This window comes from Amaranthus tricolor, chromosome 12, assembly GCF_026212465.1.
Source record: "Amaranthus tricolor cultivar Red isolate AtriRed21 chromosome 12, ASM2621246v1, whole genome shotgun sequence".
Lineage (NCBI taxonomy): Eukaryota > Viridiplantae > Streptophyta > Magnoliopsida > Caryophyllales > Amaranthaceae > Amaranthus > Amaranthus tricolor.
Genome location: NC_080058.1, coordinates 12,206,893 through 12,229,802, shown reverse-complemented (window position 1 = coordinate 12,229,802; position 22,910 = coordinate 12,206,893). Strand labels below are relative to the sequence as shown.

General features: G+C 32.4%; 2 protein-coding genes across 6 annotated transcripts; one reads left to right on the top strand and one right to left on the bottom strand.

Moving 5' to 3' along the window:
* Positions 1-7,169: 7,169 nt before the first annotated feature.
* Positions 7,170-13,271, top strand: LOC130796693 (uncharacterized). 4 transcript variants are annotated; one of them, XR_009038717.1, is made up of 8 exons: positions 7,170-7,659; positions 7,779-7,843; positions 8,704-8,766; positions 8,857-8,958; positions 9,094-9,159; positions 10,543-10,603; positions 11,412-12,321; positions 12,465-13,271. XR_009038717.1 is itself a non-coding variant. In XM_057659059.1 (8 exons), the coding sequence occupies exons 1-8, from the start codon at positions 7,308-7,310 to the stop codon at positions 12,518-12,520; spliced, it is 1,023 nt and encodes a 340-aa protein (XP_057515042.1). In that variant the 5' UTR covers positions 7,170-7,307; the 3' UTR covers positions 12,521-13,271. The 4 variants fall into 4 exon arrangements, 3 of the variants coding, with proteins under 3 accessions (XP_057515042.1, XP_057515041.1, XP_057515040.1); XM_057659059.1 differs by having other exon boundaries at positions 11,412-11,669; XM_057659058.1 differs by lacking the exon at positions 12,465-13,271 and having other exon boundaries at positions 11,412-11,669; positions 11,749-12,394.
* On the bottom strand, positions 13,245-20,889 carry LOC130828955 ((-)-germacrene D synthase-like). 2 transcript variants are annotated; one of them, XM_057659055.1, is made up of 7 exons: positions 20,757-20,889; positions 19,440-19,716; positions 15,398-15,767; positions 14,958-15,176; positions 14,741-14,879; positions 14,219-14,467; positions 13,245-13,729 (listed from the first exon to the last, which is right to left on the bottom strand). In XM_057659055.1, the coding sequence occupies exons 1-7, from the start codon at positions 20,853-20,855 to the stop codon at positions 13,439-13,441; spliced, it is 1,644 nt and encodes a 547-aa protein (XP_057515038.1). In that variant the 5' UTR covers positions 20,856-20,889; the 3' UTR covers positions 13,245-13,438. The 2 variants fall into 2 exon arrangements, with proteins under 2 accessions (XP_057515038.1, XP_057515039.1); XM_057659056.1 differs by having other exon boundaries at positions 19,440-19,731; positions 20,757-20,866.
* Between the last annotated feature and the right edge of the window lie 2,021 nt (positions 20,890-22,910).

The following is a 22,910-nucleotide window of genomic DNA, read 5'->3' as shown; positions in this document are numbered from 1 at the left end:
ATCCATCAAATATTTTCTGGATCCAGATCCGACCCGGATCCGATGGGTCTCAAAAAATAAGACCCAGACCCTTAAAAAAGGGGCGGGTCTGGGGCGGGTCCAACAAGATCCTGGACCCATGACCATCCCTAACTAAGAGGCATATGTTAGGCTTTCTCACCAAAATAGTGTTTACTAAATTTTAACCTAAGGTCATGGATGTTTTGTTATGAGGAAGAACGTATCATAGGTACTAATTAACTCTCTCGAGCAACAAAAGCTTCCTAAAACATACTCAACTACCTATTCTCATGGAGCTAAGCATAATTTAAGACATGAAGCATACATTCAACATTTCCAATCAAAGCATCTACCTATTCTCATGGAGATGTCTTAACTTTTAAGCATAGATTATCGTTAAAAATCGACTCTCGCCCTCAATTTAACGACACTACAACATGATAGCAAAAATCCATCTTAAACCATAAACAACACAGCCAAGCCAAAGGTAAAGAAAGCAATTCAAACTACATACATGGTGACGATGCCTAGCCTAAGCCAAAACAAACTACTCACTCATACTCATATTGAAATTGTAGATTGCAAACAAGCCAAGAATCATAGATGAATAAATTAAACTAAAGTATCCTAAAGGGATGAGTGCAATATAAGTTGAAGAACTACAAGCATGAATATATGAAACTAAAGGCAAACAATCAAAGATGACTAAGTGAGATGAATTGAAAACAATATAAGCAAAGATAGAAGTTACTCTTTTAGGTTCAATCTAAGGATGAACAAGATGATTTGATGATTCAAAGTAATACCTTTCAAAAGTTTCAATAATAATACATCAATGGTAGAACAATCCAAGTTGCAAAATATTACAATAAAGGATAAAGTTAAGATTATAATTGGAAATTGAAAGTACTTAATTGAATTGAAAGGGAAATTATGCTAAACACTAATTCTTAATTGAAATGAAAGCAAAGCTATGAATTCTTTTCTCTATTTATAGCCTTCAAAAACAAGGGGGTGGTGGTTTCATGATTGCTCCACCACCCCTAGTTTATAGGAGGGGGGTGCCACCCCTAATGGATAGGGTAGGGTGGCTGGCAGTCTTGGTAGTAGCAATTAGAAGCAACAAATGTAATTAGACCTTGAATGATATTTAAAAAGATCGCAAAAGCTGTTGCCGCCCATTTCGCTCGAACCGTCAAGCCACCATCAAGTCCAACATCAGAAACTTCAAAAATTGGACAGAATGTGAAAATTAGCTCTGCTCGACCCGAGCCATCTCGCTCGACCAGTCGAGCGGATGTCCTGTACTCTTGAATTAAATCTTCCTAATGATCAGAAGCTCTGGAAGTTTGAATGCACTTCGCTCGACCCAAGCCAACTTGCTCAACCGGTCGAGCAAACTTCAAAAATGTGACTCAGCTTCTGACACAAGCAATGCTCCTGGACTGCTCGAGCTCATTCTGGTCGAGTGGGTCTACTTTGGCTTCTTTTTGGCTTATTCTTATGGCTTGGCTTATGACGTTTCACTTCTTTTAGCCCTCGGTGTTTAGGTGAGCAATGTATGCAACCAAAGGATCTAGTTTGTGCTTAGTGTTGATGATTAGATCCTGAAATGAAATAAAACACCAAAGCAACAAAACAAGCAAAAAATCCAATAAACCAATGCAATAACATGCAGTTTCCTTATGCTAAACAAGCCACTTATAGGGGTAACAATAAAGATAAAATGTAGCTAACAATACTCGCCCGCCCGCTAAGTTTAATATATTAATTATTAAATAATTAATTCTATTGATTATGAACCTAGTAGTTTACTGTCTAGTACTACTAGTCTACTACATATCCAACTTTGGTTATTAGAGTTCATACCCACTTCAATAATTTTTTAAATTTATTATGATTGGAGAGCTATATGTTTGGACTTCATACTCCGTAGTAAGATAAATCGATGATGCAATATTTTTGTTTGATTATCCAACATAATGTTTATATTCATGTAATTTTAATATTTTGAGATTTTTTATGTATTTGTAGTATTTTGGACAATGTATTTTATTTTAATTATTAATAAAATTTAACTTTATAATTTGTATTATATTTTAATTTTTACACAATAAATACCCGCCTACCAGCGAGTCTCGCCCGCTTCAAAAATGGGCGGGTAGCGACAAAAAAATAAGCCCATAAATGTGGGCGGGCTTTTGAATATTTAAATCCGCGGGTAGATTTTTTAGGTATTACCCGGTCCGCTACCCCTATAAGCCGGCCCATGAACACCTCTACTCTACAATAATCTCTTGTAAATTAAATATTTTCTACAGGTGATAATTGTGTCTAGCCTTGAAGCATCTAAGTCGGCAAAGATACACCAACATATGCAACTATAAATACAATGTAAAGTTGTATAATGCGCAACAGTTAATAAGAGTTCATCATTACAGCCCACAACTATACACTTCACTTCATAAGCTAAATAATACATTAAGATAACCACTAATCTTCATATCCAAAATCCTACATTTGGTATCAGAGCAAATTAACTCAAAACCTCCAAACACCTTAAACACATTAAATAGATTCTTTTATACTCCATAATAACATAAACTTATAAACACAAAACAAAAAATGACCTCAACCACAATTAATTACCCACAAGTTAATTGATTTTTCACATTTAATAGAGAAAAATATGAACAATTAACCATGCAAATAAAGTCCATATTTACTTTTCAAGATTTATGAGATTTTATACAAGAAGGTTATAAGTTGCCTCTCAAAGATGACACTAAAGAGACATCTAGAGATATATGAAACAAAAATAAAACAATGTAAACGAAACATGATTAGAGATAACTATGTTCTATCCTTATTATATCTTAGAGTCGACAAAATAACCACAAAGGCTTAGAGGATCCTATGGACAAAATAAAAAGGTTCCGAAGAGGTAATTCTTTTAAAGCTCCAATCTCTATGGAGAGAATTTGATAATTTACTAATGGAAGAAAGTAAAACAATACATTCATTTTTGACCGAGTTACTAATAAAAAAGTATATATTAAGATGAATCTAACAAGATTTTACATAGATATATTTTAGACTTTGAACGTCTCAAAAACATTATTCAACTTTCTCTCTCCTTAACGTGGAATATTCCAAACGGAAAGAATATTAGATTACAAAGGGAGTATATTGATAGTGGTTATTCAAACTACATAAATGGAAACAAAAGACAAAAATTATTTTGTCACACTTGACGAGAATATTAAAACATATATCACACTTGGCGATGGTAAGAGAGAAAATGTCGCTGGTGAGGGACAATAGTCGCTAAAATAAAAAACAGTATCAAAATTAATTCATGAGATTTTTATGTCCAGAAGCTTGCACAAAATTAAATAAGTGTAGGCCAATTAATTAAAAAAGGATATATTCTTCTTAAAAATGCTATTGGAGGAATAATCGACTTTTAGCTCAATAAATGATGAACTCACTCTATGACATTTAAGATTCAGACATTTAAATTTTAACTCTCTAAAGCTATTAAAATAAAAAGAAAAGGTAATCGACTTACTTGCAATAAAAAAAAATAAAAGATAAATTTGTGTGGGTTATATATATGGAAAAATGCACCGATTGCCATTTCCTACAGGTTCTTGGAGAGTAAAGGCTCATCAAAGCTTGTCCATATAAATATTTGGGGCCCTACCAAAAACCCGTCTCTTGGAGGAAAAAGATATTTTCTGTTATTTGTAGATGATTACTCTCGTATGATGTGGGTATATTTTTCGGAGAAAAAAGTCAGAAGCATTTGGGGCTATACCAAGAACCCGTCTCTTGGAAGAAAAAGATGTTTTTCTGCTATTTGTAGACGATTACTTTCGCATAATGAGGGTATATTTCATGGAGAAAAAATCAGAAGCTTTAACCTACTTCATGCAATTTGAAGGCCTCATTGAAAACGGGCATTCTCTTAAGATCTTAAAAGCATATCGTGGGGGAGAATTTACAAGCAACGAATTCAACAACTTCTATAAGAAGTATGAAATTAAAAGAGAACTCACATCAAGGTGCACATCTCAACAAAATGGTGTTGCAAAAAGGAAAAGTTGCAATATAGCGGAGATGGCCCTCAACATGATACAAATAACAAATAACATCGACCTAAACGATATTGGGCCGAAGCCATTCACAAGTCAGTATATAATCCTCAACAAATCTCCCACAAAGCAGTCAAAGTTATGAAACCCTATGAAGCTTGGATACAGTTTAATGAGAAAGAGGAAAAATTTATATTGGATACAGTCATGAAACAAAAGGCTATCGTCTATACAAGCCCAAATCAAAAGAATTGATTACCTCAAGAGACATAATTATTAACAAAGCGTTTGAATAGACGTGGAAAGAAAGAGAAATTGAAGCTCGTGAAGGAGATACTCCTTCTTTTCCTTAATGAAGTTCCCACTTTCCATTTTGGGGTGTTTCATTTGTTGTTCTCATAAAAAATCTTTCCATTTATATCACAAATTTTGGACAAATATAACCTAATCCATCCGCATTTTAATATTTTAATAATGCTTATGGTCCCCACATGTCATCTACGAACTTCATTTTAGCATTTTTATATTCCTTATTATCCCCACGTGTTTCCCATTATAAAAATATTTTTTTTATTAGTTGTGGTCTCCATTCTTTTTCCACTAACTTTCTTTTAATATTTTTAATTATATTTATGATTCTCACTTTTCCTCTATCAAATTTATTATTCAATAAATTAATATTTCCACTATCTAAAGAGTCTGTTTTTCTTAATTCTCGTGAACATTCCTTATGGGAACTTTATTAAGCAACGGAGGAAGTAATATTTTTTAGAGATCCAAGTGGAGAAGACGGAGCAACCCAACCAACAAGCCTATCATTCCCAAGTCCAAGTTTACCTGAAAGTTAGAGAAGTCCAAGATCAACCTTAAGCTCAGGAAGTCTTACATCACGTTCAATTCCTCAACATTAAGAAGCTCGAAGATCAACACACGATCGACATCTACCAACTTGGCTACAAGATTATCAATGTCACCAAGATGGCTCTCTTCACTAGTGAGCCACAAACATTTAAAGAAGCAACACGTGAAGAAAAATGGATTGAAGCTATAAACGTTGAAATCAAGATGAACGAGAAGAATCACACATGAGAGCTTGTAGACAAGCCACAAGACAAGGAAGCCATTGGACTCAAGTGAATCTACAAGGTGAAGCATAATGATGATGGCTCCATCAATAATTACAAAGCAAGGCTCGTGGCAAAGGGATATGCGCAACAACAAGTAATCGACTTCAATGAAACATATGCACCACTTGTTCGCATGGAGACTATTAGAACAATCCTAGCACTTGTTGCACAACACAAGCTACCAGTCTTTCAGCTCGATGTCAAATCAGCATTTCTAAATGGAGAACTCATAGAAGAGATGTACTTCGAGCAACAAGGCTATGTCATCGAAGGCCAAGAAATCAGAGTATATTGCTTTTGAAAAGCTCTCTATGGACTCTAACAAGCACCCAGCGCATTGAACAACAATATCGACTATTATGTTATGCAACATAGTTTTATCAAAAGTCCGAGTGAACCTTCATTATACATCAAGACGCGAGGTAACAAATTTCTCATTTTATACCTGAACGTAAATGATCTTATCTATACAGGCACACATGCAACAATGATAGACGAATTTAAGAACACAATGATAAAGGAGTAGGAGATGACAAACCTTTGTGAATTGAAATACTTCCTTGGTATACAAGTTAAACAAAACCAAGAAGAAAATTTTTATTGTAAGAAAACTATGTAAAAGACCTACTTAAGAAATTCAACATGATTGCCTACAAAACCACTAACTATGCCGATAGCAACCAATGAGAAGTTATCAAAGAACGATGGAAAACCTAAAGTCGATGAAACAATGTATCGAAGCCTGGTCGCTTCCCTCATTTATGTCACACACAAGACCAGACATAGTGAATGCAGTCAGCGTTGTGTCTAGGCTCATGAGTAATCCAAAAGATCATTTAGCAGCGGCAAAAAGGATTCTTAGATATATCAAAGGTATGAAGAGCTACAAAATCATGTACGAGACATAAGATAATTTTAATCGGATAGGATACAAAGATAGCAAAAGGGCCGGAAAAGCACAAGTGGATACATGTTCGAGTTAGGAACTAAGGTAATCTCATGGATATCTAAGAAGCAGGCAACAATATCGTTGTCATCAGCATAAGCCGATATTGATGTCATCAGCATAAGCCGAGTACATTGCAGCTAAAAGCGTAGCTTGCGAAGCAGTTTGGCTCCGAAGGATATTGATCGATCTTCAACATAACCAAGAAGAACCAACTGCAATGTTCAACGACAACATGTCAACAATAGCAATGACCAAGAATTTAGTATTCCATAGTAGATTGAAACACATTAAGATATGACATCATTACATTTGTAAGTTGGTCGACAAGAAAGTACTCGAGCTACAATTTAGCAAGACAGGGGAGCAGCTCGTAGACATCTTCACAAAGCCCATATTAACAAAAAAGTTTATTGAATTCAAAAGACAACTTAAAGTTTAAGATTTTTTAGATTAAGGGGGAGTATTAGAAACTATAATCTAAAAAATATAGATTAAATCCTAGATGTATCTAGAGTTACTAGTGGGCTCTAGAATAATCTACAAACTTGCAAAACAAATATATACTACAAATGATAATTGTCTCTAGCCTAGAAGCATATATGTCGGTAAAGATACACTGACATTTGCACCTATAAATACAATGTAAAGTTGTGTAATACTCAGCAATTAATAAAAGTTCATCATTACAACCCACATCTTACACTTCACTTCATATATCTACGTAAACTTAATAACACATTAAGATAACCACTAATCATCATATCCAAATTCCTACATTTCTATCATTATTAAATTAAGAATTTATACGAAATAAACTATACACTTAATATTGGAAAAAAGTGAAAGACAAAATCAAATGTCGAGTTCAGTTGAAATCAGAGTTGGATTGTCAGATTTTTTTTTTCAGATATACATCCGATTGGACTCAAACTCGGAGTCGGATTATATTATCAGACTTGAAGTAGAACTTTTCTTCCCCAATTCGGTTTAGATTATTTTGCCCTCTAGTTGCTTTTTGCTGTCCCTAATCAAAACCTTCCTAGCCCTCCTCATCCCGTGTTAAGAAGAGCAGAACAAAATAAAGTAAGGCGGGAAACTGAAAAAGTGATAAATGTGTGAGATCCAAGTGTGTCAATGGAGATGGAGGAGCCATGGGAAGCCCTAGACTTGGACGAAACCGACATCTCTTCTTCTACCTCTATTCTCCGTCGCTGCACCCAACAGCCTTCTATTTCTTCTCAAAGCCCGCAGCCCTCTCTTCCTCCACCAACACAATCAACCACCACTGTCTCTCGTCGCCGCCTCATTCCTGGCCCTGCTGCTGCCATCCAAGCTGCTATGCATCGAATTGAACAATCCAATCTTAACCAGAATCACTTTTCTCAGATTTCTACTCAACGGTACATTCAAAGGGTTCAGCAAGATGCGGACGAAGAATTTTCGCGTAATCCATGGCTTTTTGCCCTTGATTTTCTGCGCCGTCAATGTAATAGTATCTTTGCTTTTACTTACAAGTACTAGCGATTTAATTGCTTTGCATTTTCTCCGATGCTTTTACTCTAGCGTACCTACTTGATTACTTCTATTTTTTGTTTGCTTAAATAGCTGTGCTTAACACTACTCCTCTAAGTGCTATCAACAAGTATGCGAATGCTGAAAGATTTGACAAGGTACTGTTCTCTCTCTGTAATTACTTATTGATTTGTTTTTCTGGGTTGTTGTCTAATAAAAGGTGATGTACTTCATTTGATAAGAAATACAGTTTCTCTGGATTCAAATTGTAGTACATATTGAATTATGAATTATTTGTGAATGCAATGATGAGAAATTACAAGACTAAATGAAATATCTGCTGAATAATAAGTATACTAAGGCCTTGTTTAGATCACTCTGAAAAATATGTAATTAGTAAAAACAAGTTTTAATCAATAAATATCAGTTTTAAGCAACAAAAATCAATTACAACCAATCTAAATTAGTTTTAATAAGTTAAAATCAATTTTAATCGGTAAAATTCAGTTATATACTTTATAACTAAAAATTATTTACAATCGATAAATATCAATTCTGATCAATAAAATTTAGTTTCAATCGGTTACAATAAGTAAAAATCAGTTGAATCAGTAAAATAATTTTGCCACCGGAAATTGCAGTTTTATCCTAATTTGGAATATTTAATATTAGTTGCTTATTTTACTAAAATTATTATCTCCACCTCACACCCAAAGGCTACCCCCTAGAAAGCCTAGACCTTTGGGACCCTTGGCGCCTTGGAACGCTTCACGACTTTCTGAACTAAGGTTGCTTATTTGTTTTTGTAATTAGTAAAATTCTATATGCTACTTGCCACTTGGTTATGAGTCTTATGACTATGTAAAGGAGATTTAAGATTAGTAAGAAACAACTTTATGAGCACAAAGTAGAGGAATGCGAATTGTTGTTGCTCATCTTTGCTTCAATACGATTAATCTCAATCTTACAATGTTCTTTGATCATTCATTGCCCCAATTTTCCTTGCTTTGCTTTATAGGTTGTTGCAATAGTGAAATCATGTACTCCAAATGGTCTTGGTGACATGATTGTTACTCTTAAGGTACACATTCTTCATTTTGGTCCTCTCGAAATTTTCATGTGTTTCAGAATTCTTCTCTTATGATTTTTTTTATAAAAACTTGACACGTAGGATCCAAGTGATACAATTGGTGCTAGTGTTCATGGCAAAGTCTTCAGCGTGGGAGATTTTGGAAATTTTATTAGTGTTGGGACGATTTTGATACTTCGAAAGGTTTAATTCTAAGTTGTTGGCTGGTGGTGAATTTCCACTTTCTTATTTGCTAGACTTACTCATTTATTGATTGAACGATCTAACGTTTTGCTATGATATGAGAGTTAGGACTAACATTAAGAAGGGTGTTTCCAGGTTGTTGCCTTTTCCTCTTCATGCACATCTTCTTATCTTAATATAACACGAAGCAATATTGAGAAGGTATGGTTATGTTTGAGCTTTTAAGACTTCGGAATGTGTTGAAAGTTTGTTGCAGAGTTAAAATGTGATAATGGACGTGAATGCGGTTATGAAACAGTAATGCGATTTTCGTAACGCCTACATATCGGTCAAAACCATAATATATCTCTTGATACGGCCAAAAACCTGACTTTTTTACAACTTAACATTACGGAAATATCGGTTTGTTGGTTTTGAAAACCTTAACAACGCGGTCAACGTGATGCGATGCAATTTTGTTTTTACACCATAGTTTGTTGTGAACTTTTATTAATACCATTATCTTTGGTTTTAGGTTATAATAGAACATATTAAAATGACCCATTGATCATGTGCTTTTCATGTGTATGTGAAGTTGTAGATGATGTTGCTATCAAGGGTCACCAAAAAACAATCTCGTTGCTATCATTATCAACCTTTCAAATCGCCTCTTAGGTGGATGCCACTCAATGGTGTTGGGGTAGTGAAATGTTGTAGCTAATACTTTATATTGAAAAGTAGTATATCTGTTTTCTTTTGGAAATTCTGAATCTGTGTAATATGATGAGACGAAGCATTGATACGTAAATGTGCATTTAGAGAGGAGCGCACAAGTGGTGTAAAGAGGTTAGGGCCCAACTTGGAAAAGAGTTTGGGCAGAAGGTTAACTAAAAACAAATCAGATTTTATGATGGTTATCTTAGGCTTTATGAAGGATGCACTTATTAATGATAAACCATTAAGGATTGAATAAGGTTCCAGCCAGTGAATCTTCAAGTTATAACACGGTATTCTACAAGAACAACACATTTGTGTGAATCCATATTCTGTTGTTGTATAGGGACAGTTTTGTTCATGTTAAAAGGATATAGATTCTTTGAGCTTTCCCAACAAAAGAAAAAAGAAACATGTTGAAGTAGCTAGTTGATTGAAAAGTAAGATGTTTGGGAGAGAATTGATAGATTTAGAGATTATTAGTGGCCATAACTCGTGATTTATACAATTTCATGAAGGGTATAGACTGACACATATTAATTATACTTGTTTATGCCATGGCAGCATGAAATTGTTGTTGCTTCTCGGTTCCAAGTTGTGCCTTGCCCTTCAGTTCACTTCAGTCCATTTTAGTTTTTAGTTCAACTTAGTTGTAGAGAACGTGCCCTAAGTGGTAATGTATATTTATGACATATTTATGAGTGGACAAGCATCGCCATGGAGCAATGGGCATTGGGATGAGAAGTTTTATAAAAAAATATTGTGTTATGCATCCATATTTAGCTGCTTATGCAGTTGTTTTCTGTGCTAAGCTACATCTTTACATCATATGGACTATAATGATTGTACCTCTATCACCAATAACTCAAGGCTTCTTACTTCTTACTGCAGGTAATTTCTGTTGACTGTGAAGTCAAAGATTTTCCTGTGGCAAATCCAGACAATACTCAAGGTAGTACTCATCAATGTTTCCTCTTTTTTTTAAATGTCCATTGGTACATAGTGTAGACAATATAAAGAATTATGTGAATTAAAAAATCCATGCTTCTGCAAAGATAGCCAAAGCCTGTCATAAAATGAAGAATTATCGAGATCACGGTAACTGAACAGTGATGCGGTTATCGTAACGCCAAATATCGACGGAAAACATGACAATTTTCCAGCATTATTATGAACGTATTTATTGCATTTTCCCTAGAGTCTTAATGGTTTGAAATTCCAAACATGGCCAAGGTCAGAGCAGAGTTAATACATACTGTATGTATTTCCTATTTAACCATCCAATATGATTAGTTCATATGATTTGTATCAGTATGTAAAGTATATTTCAATTTCTCCTTTATGCTCGTGGTCTATTTTGTGGAACTTGCTTGCTGATTATCTTAGTTTGTGGTAATACATAGCTCTTCTGAAAGTGTTCGTATATAAAGTTCAATCTTGGCTTTTACCTTTTATCTTTTGTCTTCAATTTTTTTTACTTTTTGAAATTGTTTTGTCATACTCATCAACATTATCATACAAAGGGGCAACCATATGCTTTCAAACTTCAAATTGACACTAATGTTGACCCTTGAGTTGCTTTTTGATTGCATATTTTAAGGCAAGTTTCATGTTGCCCTTCCAGTGAATCAGAGTTTGACAGAGTTTTGTCTAAAAAAAAATGCTCTACTATTCTCTTAATTTAATCCTGAATAAAGTTTAAATTGCCTCTCATTAAGGATCATCTCTACTAATCAATACCATCAATATTTGGTGGTTAGTTTTCAGCAAAACCTCAGTAATACCAGAGGGGACTTCTGCCCTTGTATCTAGAAGAGCTGAAAGAGTTGTCGCAGATGTGCATCATTTGAAAGGAAAAGCAGTAATGCAAGAGCTTACACTAAAGACAAACTACAACCAGCCCAAGATTCTTAGTGGAAGCACACAGATTGATAATGGATCTCATAAAACTTTGAAGGAGCCCATTCAAATTGATCCAGTTTGTTCTGATCCCAGTATTTGGAAGGGAGACCATTCAGGTAGAATCAGCCAACCATACTCTTATTCATTGGAAGGTGTGGTTACTAACTTTCAGGATTTTAAAAACAATGAGTGTAGACAGGCCGGAGAATTCAGTTCTGCCCCTTACATATTTGAGAGCCAGGGTAATCCAATAGTGCAGGCAAATGGTACTCACTTTGAAAGTCATCTGCTTGAAAATAATCTTGATATGAGTGCAAGTGAGAAGCTCAAGAAGATTGTCGATATCGGAAAATGCTCAAGGATGCTTAAGAATGTTGACGATGTTGACATCTGTGGTGTAGATGACTATCAGAAGCAACATCCTAGAAAAGTTGGTTGTGTTTCCAGCATCATTGAGAATCTAACCAAGCGAGATTTTTCTGAAATAAATGGCAGTCTAAAGTCAGTATGTCAGATAGAAAATGGGGTTAGTTCGAAAGTGAATGTGGAACAAAGTTGTGAAGAAGCTAGAAGAACAATTGGAATCAAGAAGCCAAGGCTGAAACTAGTATCTAGAACTGCAGTGCAGGAATGGACAGATGAACAGCTTTGCATACTTGACATGGATGAGTACTGAATATAGTGTGGCACTTTCTACAAGCACATTAACAGCTGGAGACCATACATGAACTCATATTTGTAGACTGTTCCTAGAACTAATAATCACATGTACATATTTTTTTATCTTTGTTTTGGATATGACATGTATATACTTTTTAGCACTAAAATCAGCTTTTGATTACGATACTGTACAGTTTTGAGTATCAGAAATTTCTTGTATTACATGCGTTTTTATTTATATTTTTTTCCAGGCTTGGTGATTCGTTTTCTGCTTGCTGGATGCTACCCTGAAACTGCACCTTTTTGATGGTTTTGAAGAACCGAGTCATTGTTGGTGAAATGGCTTGTATAAAAGACTACATGTGGAGTACTGCCCAAGCTGGGACATGTTGGTAAATGACTCTTCTGTCTTTGAACATGTATATAGTTTATGATTTGTTAATTTGTTGTTTTTGTGAGAATAGTCCATAACAAATATAAGGGACCGGAGGTTACAGATTAAGGCAGTAGTGTTGTGTATAGTTCAGCGAGAACAATGAACACGGACAATGAGGAAAGTAAATGCAGATCCAAGGGTGCGCATATTGCCCGGCTAAAAGCTGAAGGCGGTTTGTGTAGTTCAATGGAATTGATGTCTGCCTTACTCATCTGAGTCCCTTGCCTTGACTATCTGCACTTCAACACTTGCCTTGCACTCTTCTGCCACTTGCTATCGATGTCGATAAACAATTGGTTTGATAAACATACTTTTGAAACCATAGTGTAAAAACAAGGCCTTATCATATCACATGAGCTATGTTGTAAAGATTTTCAAAATAAACGAATTGATATTCCCTTTTTGTAAAGGTGTAAAAACACGCTTTAGGCCGTATCATTGGATATCTTTTGGTGTCGACCGATATTTAAGGGTTACAATAACCGCGTCACTCCCGTTGCAGCATCACTGTTCCATTACCGCAATCGTAACCGTTGCCGTATTTTAATACTATGGCTAAAATTTATAACTAATTATATTCCAATATGCAAGCAAATTAAGCAAATGAAACTAACTCTTCATTTTAGTATTTCAAGAATGGACAATACACACATACAAGACATACATATCCATCTTAGAGAAGTTCAACAACTTGATCAATGTTACAAGCATTATTATTTGTTTTTTAAGTAAATAACATCTCAAGTCTCAACCTACCAAACAGAAAACCAAGCACAAATCTTGAGACTGTTATATAACAGGTTCTATAAGTAGTGCTTTGATTTGAGATTTCATAAATTCAGCACGAGTAAAGCCATCTTCTCCGTCCTTGTACAAATCGTACATTGTCTTACATGCGTTGAGAATTCGCATTAGAATTGGCATCGGAACAACAGTTGGTCGAATCATCTCAGCTCTTACGTTCTTCCATTCTTCCTCCACTTTCTTCTCCAGCTCCTTATAAGCATCTTCTGCTGATACGCCATAGTTTGCCATATAGCATTCCACAGCTGAGGGTATATGGTTTCTCTTTCGCTCCTCCTGTACCCATACAAAATTTTTTATTAGAAATAATATAAATGAATAGAAATTATACATATATAACATATAAGAGCATTATCACAAAATCATACACGCATATAATGATTTTGACAAGCATACCATCCATATACTAATTCATTGAAACATCATACCCATACTTTCTCCGTTCTAAATTAATTACACTATTTATTTATCACCCTCAATTTGAAATAATTAGTTTTTAATCTGTAATTTAAAACATAGTCTTATTTGATTCATCTCAATGCAAAGAAGATTAATATCAAATTTTTTATTCAATATAATTAGAGATATTAAGGATTTAATTAGTATGTTAAACTGCATTAGAAATCTAACGTTACAAGTATTTTAGAACAGAGGAAGTACACCATAAGTTATTGACATCTTATGAGGTAAAATGTTATGAGCTAAAATATCATTATTGATATAGCAATCTCAAAGTGACATAGTAAATGAAGATTCAACGCATACCTTGTGTCCGTGGATGTCATTCATGATCCTGCAGAGAATGCCTGTGGCTTTTTTGGACTTCGATTTTCGGAAAATCCATTCAAGGTCTTCTTTTCTTGCAATATCGCCCATGCCTTGAAGAGTTGCCATGAGCAAACAAGGGATGATGCTTGTTGTAACCCCAACCTTTATATACTCTTCATAAGTTGGCATTAACTTTTCATGAAGCCATCTAGCTTCTTGTAGGTAGGCTTCGCATATATTTTCGAACTATATAATATAAAAACAAAGTTCAATCATACTCAATTAATTAAGTATATCAACTCAATTAGAAGTTTAGACTTTTAGTTGAGTTGACTTTATAACATAGTATCAGTTTAAATTTAGAGTGAGAACTCGTGCATTATCCATACTTTTAGCCTAATAGACTCTCATGTGAGAGGTTGTAACAGAGTCTATAACATATTATGGGGTTATAAACTTGAAATTAACGTTTTGAATAAAAATAAATGAAAAAAAAGGGTCAATCAAAGTTGAACATACTTCCTTTTTGAGATAAGATAAATCATGTGATTTTCCTTGATTAGTCAATTCTTGTTCAAACTCTTGGATTGTATGAAGCTGAAATTGGTACAAAAATTTAAAGTAGTCCGGAAGTTGATTAAAACGAGTGGAGTCCCATCTGAAATTGAATAGCATATTAGAGTATCCATAAAATTGATGGATGATTATTATTTATTTTGTACAATTTAGTAAATACCTGTGAACAACATCAGTGAAAAGCTCCAACTCGTGGATGGTGCCATACGAGTCATATATGTCGTCTACAGCAGTTATTAATATCGTGAATTTGCATAGGAGTTTACGAGCATATGCATATTTGGGTTCATAGCACACTCCTAATGCCCAAAAGAAGCTCTCCGTTACTCTTTCCCTTGCATATGGAAATTTTCCACTATAATCCATGTTTATTGTCCACCTATATGTAAAGAATATGAAAAGACCTTTATACATACCTAAGATCAAACAATAACTATAACGAAAATGCAAGTTACTAAAATTAGGATAACACCTCAATATGTATGTACATCATTTAAACTTTTATTTAGACTTGCTTTCATTTTTTACTTTTTTTATTGATTTTCTTATGATTCAAATCATTATATATAGAGAGAATAATAAAAGCATATAAGAATATACCTGTAGATATCATTTATCTCCATTTTGTGTTGTGATTGAAGCAAGTTAAAATTGAGTTTGGCAAGTCTTAGGAGAGATTGATTATGTGAAGGGTGAAGCTGATAAATGGTAATTTGATGCTTGGCTTCAAGTGGTGTTGTACGCTTGTAAAGAGGTCTCTTTAAAGAGCGACTGATTTGTTCAGCCATTGAAGAGCTTAAAGTTGATGATGAAACTAAAAAGGTTAAATGAGTTGTAGTAAAAAGAAGGGCTTCTTCTAATACATTCTCTCCATCTAATCTCAGTTGACATGCTTCATACAAGCTTAAAATCCCTTCCACATTATTTTCGATGAAACTGTCATCCTTCTTCTTAAACTCATCAAAGATTTCTGCACCCATTTATCAATTTAATAATCACATTCATCTCATATTAATGCCTTGTTTCTTAATTAGCTTTAACCATTTAAAATATTGATTGAAAACTAATACTTTGGTTCATTTAAAGAAGACAACTTTAATATATACTTTAGTTTATATTGAATTAGCTTATAACTGAGTTCAATTTGAGTGGATCAACAATAGTTTGGCATATTAATTTTAAATTTTCTTTATATTTTAAAGAAAAAATTGTTAGAGAATAATTTTTATTTTTTACATTTTCCTGTGAATAATCCCTACTTTTGATTATTCATGACAAATTCGAACTTTATACCTTACTTGCTCACAGCACCCTTATCGAAATTGTGACTGGCTATAGTAGGTCGAAAATATGGGTTTAATGTCTTCACCAAAATAACCTTCTTCCACATTCAATTACATGCCAATTTGAATTACATATCAATTCATTTCACCCTAAAATTCAAGGGTTCATTCTCAAAACCCCCAATTTGCATTTTCCAATTCTAAGGTTCATCATTTCACCCCCAAGTTTAAAGAAGGAATGTTGAATCTGGTTGTTTTTGTTGTTGTTCTTCATAAAAATGGTAAGCTGCTATTCTCATGGAGATTTGAGTATTATTATTTGCGAATTTCTGCTTAAATTTTCGAATGGTCACCCATTATCTTCAATTTGCGAATTTCTTCGATTCATTTACATCCCAATTGATGTTTATATGTGAATCTCTTAAATGTGATTTTAGCCTTAAATGTGTGAATTTCTGTAACAATGGAGAAAAAAAAAGTAAAGGAATGAATTGAATTTCTATTTCCTAAAGTTGGGTTTAACAATAGAGAAAAAAACAATGAGAATTCATTTTTGCAAAAAAAAAAAAAAGAAAAAAAAAGAAAAAAAAAGAGAAAAAAAAAACAACGTAAGGTGGATGAACTGAATTTTTTCTCTCATAAAGTCGGGTTTAACAATGGAGATATGGAGTAAGAAGGAGGAAAAATATGGCAACAATAAGAAGGAAGAGAACGGGTTACAAACGGCTCTATCACCAGCTGTAGCCGGTCACATTTTCGATGAGGGTGCTATGCGCAAATTACGTGAAAAGTTTGAATTATTCGTGAATAATCAAAAGTAAGGGTTATTCACAAAAAAACCTAAAAATTAGAAATTATTCTCAATAATTTTTCCTATTTCAAATCCCAATAAAATTTCAAATTTAAAAGTTTTATGATCATTGATAGTCATTTTATGCATTATAATGGCTAATAAACGTCAGCAACAATTTGTGAGGTTTATAAAGTTTGACAATCCAGTTGAAAAGAGTACTTATTTACCTATTTTTTTCAATAAGAAATTTGAGAAGATATGTAACGTTAATTTTACCAATATGTCGAAATCTTTGCTCGTTCGTTGATTTTTCAGGCATGAAAATCGAGAACTTATTTAACATCATTATTACTGTCAGTCTAAATAAGTATTTATTCACTCTTATTTTCACAATACGAGAAAATATTTTACTGTAATTTTTACCAATTGCAACTACTTCATTTGGAAAATGAACATTGAAACCATTATTAGGGGGAAGTAGTTGGTAAATTTAATCGAAATTAGTACACATTCGCCGAATTTCCAGTGCCAGCAATTGTTTTTGAAAAACACAAATTCTTGTGAAAGATAGTTTCGTTAAGAGACAATCTCTAATTGGGTCGGCCCATTATATATTTTTTGAAAATATTGTAAGTAGACATTAAAAATGACGTAAGTTGACATTTAAAATATTGTAAGTAGGCATTAAGAATACGATAAGTAGATATTAATTTTTATTGGGTTGAGCTTGAAATAGGTCTCTCAAAAAGACGGTATCTCAATAGACTAGTTGTTTGAAAAATAAACATTGCAATCAAATCTAACGGGTCTATAACTTGGCAATTTAATCGAAATAATTACTCAATGGCCTACATTTTTAAAAAACAAATCGAAATTGTATTTAACGCCGTTTATAAAGCCAACACGACGAATTTTTTAAAACAAATGTCACGATTAACGTTGTTAAAAAGATAGGGGACCATTTACTCATTTGGCAGGTATTTTCGAATGACATTCCCTATTAAGGGTGATGCGATGCCAATGTCCCATTTTCCGACAAGATTGACCTTAGCACTGGCAAAAGGGCATTGAATATGAAATATTCTGCAAATTTAAATTTAATATTAAAATTTTTTTAGAGAAAATAATATTAAAATATTTAAGTAGGTGACAATTCAATTTTATAGTAATTAAAACTTTTAAATAGAATTAAAAAATTGAATAAGAGTAATTTTAAACTAAAATTTAAAATAAAATAAAATCAGTAATTTACTTTAAATATATAAATATCTAGTTAATTCAATTAAATATATAAGGAAATAAATTTAAAGTAAATATGAAATTCAGAAATAAAATTTACCAAAAATAAATAACTGAATAATTCCAAAACAAAATTTAAATAAAATCAAACTTTAAAAATAATCTCAAAATAAAAAAATAATAAGTATTTAATAATTATTTTAAAATAAATTAAATAAGAGAATTATAAATTTTTTAAATATTAAAGACGTGTTCAAATACCCAATGAAAACAAATGGACATTAAATTTTGGCCTTATATTTACAATATGTGAAGTTCAACCAATAAATGACGAACTGAACAAAGTACAATCATACAAAAATTAATTTTAAGGCCTAATTTTTTATGACTCTAAGTTCAATTAATGATTTCAAATAAAAATTCAATTAATGATTTGGTCAAAAAAAGTTCATTTAATGATCATTGATCAAAAAGTTATGATGAACTCAAATAAAATTAAAGTTAATGTTGATCAATAAGGTAAATATCTTTTAAATTTCACTTATAGCTAATAAGTTTATATATTATAATTCTCTCGAAAGAAGAGTTTTTAATTTATATATCTGATAAGTTATAAAACACATATATTGACTAATAGTTTAAATAATTCATAAAAAATGCATCATAAGTTTTCTATTAATTATTTGTGTTAAAATATAGCTTTGTAAAAGAAAGATAATACAAATTAAGAAAGTTTACAATAATTATTTAACAAAGTAGAATAGTCTTTGAAAAGTTATAAGTAAGCAATGAAAAAATTTAAAACCTACCTTAGATTATTTTACATGATTTAAGTTAAGTTTAGAAAAAATTAATTTTTTGTTAGGATAAGAGTCAATATTTCATTATTAGTTAAGTTGAATTTTTCATTATGTATTGTACTCCCTCTAATTCACTAGAGATATCCCATTTGTTTTTTGAACACTATTTATCTCTTACTCTTAATTTGTACATTGTTATTAATCTATAAGTTAAAACGTACTCAAGCAGAATCTTGTTTGATTTGTCAAAATGTAAGGATTATTCATATCAACTTTCCATAATTTTTAATTATGGACAACTAGAGATATTATGAATAAAATAAGTGTATTGGATATAGTGCATTAAGCAAATGAGACATTAGTAGTGAATTGAAGAAAGTATTAATTGCATGTCCTATTTTATGACTTATTTAAAGAAAATTAAGTTATATGAGGGAAAAAAGATTTGTGTTAAGCTTTGATAAGGGGACAAGTTAATTAGGAGAGTCTAAATCAAACATTTTATGCTATATGGAGTAGTAGTTTACCACTTGATATGCAAAGGCCATGTTGTCTTAATAGACGAAATTTTAGAGAAACATATTGAAGATCACCCTTATAGCACAAACCAACATTATCATTTTTGTAAAATTCTTGTAGGTTGGCTTCTATTGCTTCCTCAAAATGATAAGCCACCCCAAGTCTTTGAATTTCATCAATCAAAACAAGTCTTTCTTTTGGATCATTTACAATAGGAATTACTAGCTCTTTTTGCACTTCTTCTTTGAGCACTTTGATCTTTTGTTCCATATGGTTTTGTGAAACCTACAATAAGCACAACTATATATAATTTATAGATTATGTAACATGTTGTGGCTAAAAGTTAGTGTGTGATGAGATGGGCCTCTAAAATAATATAGTTTTTGGTTTTGATTCCGAATATAGTTAGTTGCTTGATCAATTAGCTAGCTGGGTGAAATTTTAGTGCGTTGATGAAAGACAGGAGCAAAAATTAACAAGTTTTGAGAAGGCCTTCTGTAATTTTTAAAATTATGATTTTTTTTAATAATTTTGTATCTTTAAATACCTAACATATACTAAATAATTTAATATTGTGTCCCCTAATTTGTCAAAAGCTCTCTGCAGTTGAACATGCTCAGAATCTCTCATGGTGTTGATCAATCCTAGATTATTAATTAGTATCACGTACCATGTTGAAAACTATTATAAAATAAATTTGTTAGAAATTATTATTGCCTAAACAATAAACATACGAAAAATATGTTAAAATTTTTTTCTTTATCGCCACTTTCAATATAGTCGGTATATTGAGTCCGTATATAGTATGGGGAATTTGAGTTATTGGATAAATGATTGTTGGCTTGTTTAATCGACTGAAAGTGTTAATTGTTTATGAAAGTTTTAAAGCTAATTAGATAAGTAAAATATTTAAGGAAATATTTGATTGAATAAATATGCGTTCTTGACAGTTTATTGGAAGAAAAGTAAATTATTAAGTTAATAGCCGTTAAAAAAGCCGACAAAACTATCATTTTCATTTTAACTTAAAAGCCATCTTTTTATCAGTTATTACCGACACGTATTTATAGCTTTTTAACCAACTAAAAACCATGTAAAAGTTATTCACCAAACAACTCCCTTAGACCTTAAATAGATCCAATATATTAGATATAATTACTTCTTTGTCCCTATCATTTTACCCCAATTACAATTGACTAACATTAATTGATACTGAGATTAATAAGCTGCATATAGAAAATTAAAGAGAGTAAAAGAATTGTCGCTTAAAAAGGTAAAATAATGCCAAAAAAATAAAAAAGCAACGGCGTAGGCATTAGTAATACCTTGTCAAGGGGAGTGTGATTGAGAAAATAGTGGGCCCATTTATCAGGGGGAAAATCAGCAAGGGGGCGAACAATTTCTGGTACACGGTAAGAATCCATATACAGTTTCAGTATGGAGAGTATTTGTTAGCTTATTAGTAAGCTAAGATATGTAGTATATATAGCGGTGCACTGTGCATGCTGATTTGAAGTGTCGTGCATTCACTTGTATTTTATTTAATACTTTATCTATTTTTAAAATAGTGGCTACATAACAAATACTATTTATCGTTTAAGCTTATTTTATATATTACGGCTAATACGTAAGAAAAGTTATAGTGAAGTGGGATCTTATTTGAATTATCTAATCACATACTTTTATAATATTATGTTTTTATGTAATTTTTAGATGTATATAGTTTAATATATAAATGATCAAAATAATAAATTAAATTATGTAAAGAGTCAAAATAATACATTAAAATAAATTATGATTAAAATAAACATGTCGTCAAGCAACCTTATCTGACCAAGTAATGCATATAAGCTGATCGAATCCTTAAAATAAACATGTCGTCAAGCCGCCTTATCTGATCAAGTAATTAATGCATAACAGCTGCCCCTTCGCTGACGTTGCTCAGAACATACTTGCCTACAATTTTTTAGATTTAATAATGCGATCATTATGTCCTCGCTCGAGGAAATTGTCTTCCCATTAAACGTAAATAGAGATGAAATATTATTTGATTAATTTTATCGATCATAAAAACATTATGTTGTAAACCAATTTTGATTGATACTCCCTCCGAATCAATTTAGATGTCCCATTTGCTTGGGCACGGTTATTAAAAATTGTGTGGGGTCTATTAAAAAGAATAAGTAGTAAAGGGTAAGTAGAAAAGGGTAAGTAATGAAGGGTAGTTGGGTAAGTAAGGTACATGGGATATATTCGTAATTACTTGTGTAAACTAAGGATATTTAGGTAAAAAAAATTGACAAAAATAGAAATGGGACAACTAAAAAGACTTTACCAAATAAGGAAATGAGACAACTAAATTGGTTCGGAGGGAGTATAATATAAAGGTTAGTTTACTACTAATTATATAATCGAATTTTATAAACACACAAATCAAATAAAAGAATACCAAAGAATATTAAATAACAACGCTTTTAAAATGAGAAATATAAGAAAGATTTTTTTGTAGTCACTATACATAAAAAAATCGATACTAAGTTATAAATTAAGAATATTCTTTAAATTTATGACATAGTATCTTTTTTGGGTAAGATAATGACTTTTATAATTTAGCGTTTTTAGTTTGATCATGACCGTAGATTTTTTTTATTTTATTTAAATTAATGGTGTAGAATGTTTTATATCCTTCTCATTTTGAACACCCTTCTTATTGTATCCATCCCGTACACACACACACACACACACACACACACACACACACACACACACACACACACACACACACACACACACACACACATATATATATATATATATATATATATATATATATATATATATATATATATATATGTATATGTATATGTGTATGTATATATATATGTGTGTGTGTATATACCTAGTGTATCTCTCTCATAGAAAACTATGGTCAGAGTTTGGGGAGGGAAGAAAGACGACAGCTTATACCCATAGAGAAAAGTGTGGTGAAAGAGTCTCTCGGCTTGAGAAAGGTTTTCAGAGAGAAAAAGCAGCAACCTACGAATAGAATAAATAGAATACGTACAAATAACTAAAAATAAAGATAAAAGTAAAGAAGGAGGTAAAGAGGGATAATTAAATGCAATGAACTATAACAAACGATGGTTAAATGGGACGGATTTAGTAATCTAAGACATGGATAAGGCGCTGCCAACTGCCCCTATTCTTGATCAGGTCCTTGAAGAGGTGAAGTTCATGCTTATCACTTTTAGTCTGTTCTTCGCACGTTTTCTTAGGTCTTCCTCGACTTCTCTTGCCCTCCACTATGATGCATACGATCCTTTTTACTGGGGCATCATGTATCTTTCTCTGCACATGCCCAAACCATCTCAACCTGTTCTCCCGCATCTTTGCGAAGAGAGGTGTAACCCCTAACTTTTCCCTGAACTCCTGGTTTCTTATCCTATCTATCATAGTATTACCACACATCCATCTCAGCA